The sequence below is a fragment of the Adiantum capillus-veneris genome, chromosome 1 (assembly GCF_014529385.1).
Source record: "Adiantum capillus-veneris isolate H3 chromosome 1, ASM1452938v2, whole genome shotgun sequence".
NCBI classification, from domain to species: domain Eukaryota; kingdom Viridiplantae; phylum Streptophyta; class Polypodiopsida; order Polypodiales; family Pteridaceae; genus Adiantum; species Adiantum capillus-veneris.
In genome coordinates this window covers 162697529-162706000 of record NC_140931.1, presented here as the reverse complement: position 1 = coordinate 162706000, position 8472 = coordinate 162697529, and the positions used below count along the sequence as shown (strand labels likewise).

At 41.5% G+C, this 8472-nt stretch overlaps 1 protein-coding gene across 2 annotated transcripts; it reads right to left on the bottom strand.

The window, feature by feature from the left end:
- Positions 1–836: 836 nt before the first annotated feature.
- Positions 837–3440, bottom strand: LOC147465919 (stress-related protein-like). Of its 2 annotated transcripts, none has more exons than XM_086522726.1 (3): positions 3285–3440; positions 2735–2971; positions 837–1534 (listed from the first exon to the last, which is right to left on the bottom strand). In XM_086522726.1, the coding sequence occupies exons 1-3, from the start codon at positions 3312–3314 to the stop codon at positions 1094–1096; spliced, it is 708 nt and encodes a 235-aa protein (XP_086378852.1). In that variant the 5' UTR covers positions 3315–3440; the 3' UTR covers positions 837–1093. The 2 variants fall into 2 exon arrangements, with proteins under 2 accessions (XP_086378852.1, XP_086378857.1); XM_086522731.1 differs by lacking the exon at positions 3285–3440 and adding an exon at positions 3162–3277.
- Between the last annotated feature and the right edge of the window lie 5032 nt (positions 3441–8472).

Below are 8472 nucleotides of genomic sequence, written 5' to 3'. Positions count from 1 at the left end.
GTGTACGTGAATCTGTATACAAGAAGGAGCCTCACGACCCATCGTGAGGGCTCTGACGTTTCAGTTGCGCCCTTTTGATTATTCATTATTTAGTGATGTAACTGCTTTAAATATAATAATGATTACGTGTATTTTGTTTATTGCCAACACATATCTCTTGCAGTTTTGGACAGCACTCCTCTGCTACACTTCTGGCCTTCTTCAGCGAATCAAAATTCTCTTAAATATCTTTTCTTCAAAAAATGAAAATGGCACTGTAAATTCCTTTGTCATCGCAGTGCTGAGAAAAAGAGATACTGTTTCATATAGAAAGAGGTTCACGAAATACTCGAGACAAACTCCTTGCATTTTTAAGGTGTTTAAACACTGCCACAAGCAAAAAAGTGGCCATATTTGTTTATGGCGGGAACTATCACAAAACTTGTTGTGAAATATCTTAATAGTACGAGCGACAAAGCAACTATTTTGCGGCTCTGCAAGCCCATCCAGTGACAAGTGAATTTCTTCCATGAACAGATACCATGAGGTTGAAGAAGACAGAACACCTTGTCTATAAACAACTTGCAGACAAGAAAGCCATAACTTGGGTAAGAACCAGATAACTCCATTCAGCTGTCCTCACCTCAAAGGATAAAAATACAGAAATCCCATCTAAAAAGCATTAAGAAAAAAACTAGTTGGAACAAACCATATCTTGCATTGAGACATTTTACAGGAGCAAATAACAAGAATACATCGCAATCTCACGAATCTAAAACACCAGTTGAGCTCCTAGGATACTCCTACTGAGTTCATGGCACAGATCACTCCAAAAATGCGAATGATTACCACAAGCATCAAAGAATGTGTCGTGATGCATTTCTTCCCTGATCAGATCAATCTTACAGAAGTATTCTAAAAAATCGAAAGAAATCCTGCCAGCAACTGTGCGTATCTTGTATCCCCAACAATGAAGGACCATAAAATTAAGCCCTTGTACCATCCCATGGATATATATACAAACAGCCAGCAGAACCCTAAATCTAGGAACACCCTACCAGTGCTCTTCTTTTTACATTTCCTGATGCAGAGCATCGTACACATAGGAGGAGAGTTAACATGCACCCTCACACTCATACACTTGCCAGGTTGGCCAAGAAGCATCAGTCCTACTGACTTTCAAAGCATGCTCAAGCACTTGAACGGGTACATCTGGAACATAAGAAGAGAAAGGAATGCGCGCCTCTCTTAATGAACTCGCAAACTGATTGAAGAGCTGCGCACTACACACAGCACTTGGCCCCAACATGGAAACTACACCTCTCAAGTGAAGAGCTGCAATGAACTTCTCGAGGTTGTCGTATGTCCAATACTCTGAATAAGCCTCCTTACTGTATGCAACTCCATGACTGCTTGCGGGACTTTCGAGTCCAACACTCCTCACGTTCAGTGACTTTGTTGGTTCTGCTCTCCCAATCATTTTTTGTGCATAAAAGGCGATTGGCTTTATGAAGGATGGAATGTGGTCCTCCACCATCTTCAACTTCTCATCAACCTGTGATATAAGAGCACAACTCAAGCCTTTCTGTATGTCACGTCTTGCATCCTTAGTAAGTATGATACTCAAAATATATCAGGTACCTACACGTATGATAGTCTTAAAAATTATAGATTCATTTAAATGCATCACATGATGTGCTTGAGCATGACTAATTCAAGTGAGAATAAGACTTTGCAAGTAAAGCATTTGTTAGATCAATAGGGACTAAACTCAAATCCAGACCATCAAAAAAGAAAGGGACATAGCAACACCAGCATCATTAATCTGGCAAAAGTAACCGCACTACTACTTGCAATAAATTTGAAATCTCTGCAATACCTAGAGGAAGGAAAGCACTAAGCAAAGGCAAATGCTAAAGACAACATATGTGAGAAAAACATAAGCAGTAACTCCATAGCACTCTCCTAAAAAGGTTGTGAAAAGACTCTTGGCTTTCCAATGTCTCTAATCTTTTCATTGCCTATACCATTCAGCTTTTGCCTAAGGTTAAAAGTCATCAATTCTTCCAATTCATATGTTTTTCCTTCTTTTTCCCAAAATGTGGAGACCTATTCGAAAAAATCTATCTGTCTGTCTGAAAGGCTCTCAGAAAATAAAACCTTCTATCTATTTATATCCTACTGGCTCTTAAAAGATAAGATCTATCTACCTATTATATCCTACTGGCTCTTGAAAGATAAGATCTATCTACCTATCTATATCCTAATGGCTCTTGAAAAAATAATATCTACCAATTTCTCCTAAGATGTCCTTGGAATTATTCCCTGCACTTTGAGAACATTAAAACGCAAAGAACTCACAGAAAAGGAACTAGAACAAGAAAAATGGAGCACACACATGCGAATGATGACGCGCCGATATCATTCCCTTTCATATGGCATTTGCCCCTTGACTTTCCGAGTACCACAAACTCTCAGCCTTTCATAATCTTCACATTCACATTCTATAACCTTCACAATCACATTCGATTTCCCATGTTTAGACCAGTGAAAAGTTATTCATATTTCTGAAATTGTGGTACCCACACAGCATACAAACTGGGCCATACACAGATACACATCAGCATAGAAAAACTACTTCTCAATGTGATCAGTGTAAAACCAAGACACGATACTTTTTAAATGGTCCCACAATACCAAAGCTTTGGAAGAATGCCATGGTGCTGCAAAATCTCTCATATAAACGCGCACACACCTTTTTGTCAACATAATCGAGTAACTTTGCTGATTGATTTTCGGCGATTCTAAGAACAGGCCTCACGACCACTTTCAGCACCTCTTCAACATCCTCCACACCAGGCCTCAGAGGTCCTGCTTGATCTTTGGCAGCCTCGTATACTGCTGATAAGTATACACAAACCGAAGATAACGCCGCCGGAAAAAACCCTAGATATTTGAGAGTGCATTCTCCACTGACTTGATTCATTGAATGCTGAGAAATAAAAGGAATAATTAACAAAATGCAAATGTGCTTCTCTGCAGATTTTCAAGAAGCTGATGATTAGATCCAAACAAACTCAAGCTACAAAAGAGAGTTACAAGAAACTCTGCAAAACCCTTAAACCGGTATCCGGAGAGCCCAAGAACTTATCACAACAAGACACCCAGAAACCCTAAATTACCTAAATCTATGCGGTAGAGGTCTGTGGGCGCGGGCGCGCGCGCGACCCTGTGTATGTGTGTGTGTGTGTGTGTGTGTGTGAGAGAGAGAGAGAGAGAGAGAGAGAGGGAGAGAGAGCGTTTACCTGTTGCAGAAGGAGGTGGGAGCGAACCATTGAGAGGAGGCAGTTTAATTAGGCTCTTAAATTATCCACTTTTGAAAAAGTGTTTATCTATTAGTAATCCTCATTTTTTAATTTGTAGGCTGAGGTAGCCTTGGAGGCGAGGTGATGCTGGTCTGCTATAAAAAGTGTTTTAAAAGTTATCCATTATGACCGTGGCCTTTTGGGAACTACAGTGTCCTAGATATTCTACATAGGGCTTCTTGTCTAAGAGCCCCGTCTCACCAAATACTTCCAAGGGCCGCAACCTCTGCTTCTCATGCACTCCAAGACTTAAGTGCTCAGAGGTGTCACAATGAAGGTTGTGCAACAACCATAGTTTTTCTCAAAGAATGCACATACACACAACACCGACACACTACACACATTACACACCACCTTCTTCCAATAGTAATCGCTTGATTCGCTGCAAAAACTTGGTTTGGGGCACAACTTTCTGGGGGTTGGAGTGCAGAGCTCAGCCCCTCTATGCATCGTAAGTTCTTGGCATGACTATTCTAAAAATTTGATCCAATGGTCTACAATTGCTCACAACAAGCTTAATTTAATGGCCCAAGATAGCTCCCTAGAGCTCAAAGAGTATGCTAAGGCCTTGTGTATTAGGTCAGCAATGTATGTGGATGCACCTCTAAGGAGACAAACACATAGGAAGCAGGTAAGAGTTGTGAGTCCCCCCCCCCCCCCCTCCTCCTCCTCCTCAGTGTTAGGATTTGAAGGGCAACCTATTCTTTCAAAAGATGGGTTGTAGAAAAATGCACCCTTCCCTATAGAAGGGCCTATTTTCAGTTTGCCCTTCCAATGAGAAAATTTCGCATATTTTACAAGGCAAGATACTATATTCTGTCAATGAGTATAACCAATATACATATAGATATTGTAAATGAGCATTAATATTTATAAAATGTTTTTTAATTAGCCCTTCCATTGACATGTATTCTATTTTTTTACCCTTCTCTATAGAAGGATAATTTTTGAACAAGCCCTTCCAATGACAGACTCAAAAAAACTTTGGCCTTCATACGACCGGCAAAATGCCTTAAGAAGGGCAGATGGGCGTCAAATCTTATCACTGCTCCTCCTCCTCCTCCTCCTCCTCCTCCTCCTCCTCCCCCCCTCTCTCTACTAATTAAACCCCTTTTTGGTTTAGTTACCCCACCTTTATGCACAAGAAGAAAACCGAAAGAAGGATTCAATAGTTTATTTGTGTTATTGTGATGGCAACTTGGAGGCGACAAGGTTCAGGTTGGAATGTATGCCAATAATCGTGCTTGGGCAAAGTTTTGATTGAGTTCGAAATGGAAGCTCTTCAAGTATGGATGTGACTGTGGTATTTTCTTTAGAATTGGACAACCTTTGGAAATGTCGATGCATTGGTCAATACGTATGTCAAATATGGTGCTTTGTGGTATGTTTTTGGGACCTTTGGTTAAAGATTGCAAGATTGGGGGCAAGGTGGTGGACTTCAGACCCGGATCTATACATGTGTGTGTGTCTACACACACACACACACACACACACACACACATACATATAAGAATATGTTGTTTTGTTTGTGGAGTCTTTCTATTCCATCGGCAAAGTGCAAGGTCCAGCAAGTAATTGTCGAGCACGCAGTGCCACCATGCAAGGTGAAAAATCTAGTCTGCACGAGTGGGATTGGAGTGGCTTTCTGTCTCTTTCTCTCGCTCTGTCTTTCAAAGCTTGCATAGATGATGGCTGTGTGTGTGTGTGTGTGTGTGTGTGTGTGTGCACGCGCGCGTGCACACATATGCTCATGGCTTGGAAGGGGGTCTAAATGCATAGCCTGAGCATGCTCTTGTGGTAGGGAAGGAGGTGTGCACGCAAACGGAGAGGAGAGGATGGCTATGTGCAAGAAAGAAAAGGGAAGAGGAGAGGGGGATGGGTATCCCCAAGTATTGGGGGTTTTGTTAAAAACATCACCAATAGGTGGGATAAGAGAATGTTGAATACCGAGGGCTTAGCCACCATGACGTCTGAAATGGGATAGTAGACATCCATTATAACCTAGCATCAAGGCCTATTGTAGTGACCTTCAACTTCAGTAGACCCATGACTTTTATCCAATTAGTCCCGTAACATTTCATGATAGGCCTCTCGTTTTTTATTTTGGGAGTCTTTTTCCTTACAGGGTTTGTCCCCTTTTGTGGCCATAGTTCCATCATTGCATAATTGGACATCCACTTGCATGAAATCCTTGCCTTTCCTGAATCTTTGCTAGCTACAAACTCCACTTGTTTCTTGACTACCCTTCTTTGTTTGTGGTAATCTCTATGGGTGGGTCGAGCGACTCCAATGGTCTCATCTACTTTTGTAACTTCATGTATGATTGTCTGTGTGGAGGTACTTCATTGAATATTGTTGGATCAACTGGTTGGGTAGGGGTGTGGGAAAATTTTAAAGAGAACTACTCTCCAACGTCTAGTTGAAGATCGTGAAGAAGACCAAAACTATTTTTATATTTTCTAGGAGGGATTACCTCGTGGTTTCTTTGTCATTGAGCCTAGTGTGCATCATGAAGTACTTGAGACTCAATGGTCCGTTTGTACGATGAAGGGTGTGATTAGAAGATAGTGCTTCCATATATGAAAGGCCATCATCTCATCATAGTGCACACGACGACTCTCATATGTAGCAACATCCCTTCTTGATGGAAGTTTGCTTCAATGCAAAAACAATCACCGTAGGCGTCACAATGAACCTTAGATGGGTTTGAGAGGTCAAGCCAACACCGGCACAAGTTGATGAAGAGTGTACAGTGCATGCGGAGTGCGAGGGAGAAGAAGAGCAGACACGAGCAGGATGTGGGCACAACTCTTGGTGAGGATTCAAGTAATGTCATTGAGTCTCCCCATGTTGATGTTGTTCCTGAAGTGTCGTACCCATCAGATGTACTAGACTTCACTTTTGATTTAAGTCCGGAGGCATTATAGCTCTTGATGAATGCACATAATTGGATAATTGACTCAGGTACTAGTTTTCGTGTTACTCCTCACAAGGAGTGGTTCTCCAGTTATGCTTCTACACATGGTTCAATTAAGCTAGGTGATTCTCATCAGCTTGAGATATGTGGCATTGGAGATGTGAAGTTGTGTGTGGCTAATGGTACTGAGTTCATGCTTCGAGGTGTTAGACATGTGCCAAAGCTAACTAAGAGCTTGGTTTTAGCAGGAGAACTTGATGATCTTGGATACACTACTATGTTTGGCAATGGTTCCTGGATAATAAGAAAAGGTAGCTTGGTCATGCTCAAAGGCCAAAAGTCTCGCTCATTATATTGCTTGTAGGTCTCTTTTGTGAAAGAGAATTCTATCTATGTAGTCGAGCCGCCTTCTATTGAGTTGTGGCATAGCCGGCTTGGTCATATGAGTCAGAAGGGAATGAAGCAATTACAACGTTTTGGCTATATCCTTGTGTTAAATAGATTTTAGTTTGTGCAGGCATTTCATATACAAGAAACAGGTTAGGCTTACCTCATTGCCATTGGATAGAAAATTAGGAAATCCTCTAAATTTGGTCCATAGTGATTTATGTGGACCTTTGCAGCATAAGTCTCTAGGAGGGGGGGGGGGGGGATTATATTTCCTAACATTCATAGTAGCTGACTCTACTTGAAAGGTAAGGATCTACCTCTTGAAGAGGACATGCGAAGTCTTTGGTGTCTTCCAGAAGTTCCTAGCTATGGTCAAGAACTAGTTAGGCAAGAAGTTGAAGGCTTTCCTCACAGTCAAAGGGGGAGAGTACATCTCTAGTGAGGACTTCTATGGCAAATGAGGATCTACCTCTTGAAGAGGAAAGACAAAGTCTTTAGTGTCTTCCATAAGTTCCTAGCTATGGTCCAGAACTAGTTGAAGTTGAACGCTTTGCTCATTGTCAAAGGGGGAGAGTACATCTCCAGTGAGTCTAAGGACTTCTATAGAAAATGAGGCATTAGAAGACAACTTACTACACCATACACACGTGCTTAGAATGGAGTTGCTGAGCGCATGAATTGAACTATTTAGGAGAGATTCACTTCCTGCTATCTATGGCAAGTTTACCTCAAGATTTTTGAGGAGAGGTTGTTATGACAACAGTGCATATAATCAATAGATTGCCTAGTAAACTATTGAACTACAAGATTTTGCAGGAAATATGGATAGGCAAGAAGCCCAATTATGATAGATTATGTGTGTTTGGGTGTGAGGTATTCTCACATGTGCCTAAGAGCTTAGACAAAAGCTAGACCCCAAGTCAAACAAATGCATCTTCATTGGCTATGGTGCAAATGGAGAGATGGGCCATCGTCTCTGGCACTAGGAATCTTGAAGAGTTCCTCGTAGCTTATGAGTGATTTTTAATGATCAAAGAAGCATAGATAGCTTGTGAAAGAGGTTGAATATTGCAAAGTAAACTTCTAGGATGTAGCCTCAAGTCCAATTACACAAAGAGCTCAGTCTACTAGAGATGTACCCACCACTAGCAGTGCTCCAGAGACAGCTAATGAGGCTCCTAAGAGAGTAGAGCCCAACAATCAGGCAATAAGGAGATCTGCGTGTGGAATGGAAGATAGTGTGAAGTGGGAGTAGGCAATGCAATCTAAGTATAGCTCAATTATGGCAAATGAAACTTGGAAATTGATAGATTTACCAGAGGGAAAACAAGCCTTGCCTTGCAAATGGGTGTATAAGAAAGAGTACAAGGCAGAAGATTCCGAGCCTAAGTATAAGGCTAGATTGGTTGCTAAGGGTTTCATGGACTTAGATGAGATTTTGTCTCCAGTAGTCAAGATGACTACGTTGCATCTTGTGCCTGGACTAGTAGCCATTGAAGACTTGGAACTTGTCCAAATGGACGTGAAGACGGCTTTCCTTCACAGGGATCTTGATGAGGATGTCTACACGAAATAGCCAGAGGGTTTTGAAGTCAAACCGGAGAAGCCAACTAGGGTAGAACTAGTGTGTAGATTGTGTAAGGCATTGTATGGACTAAAGCAGAGCTCAAGGTAGTGGTACATGAAGTTCGACAAGTACATGCAGTCCCAAGGTCATGTAAGGGAAGATCATTGCTTGTACACTAGGAAGGTGAACGATGCTTCACTCATCATCCTCATGCTCTATGTTGATGATATGCTTATTGCTGAGATGTCTAAAGA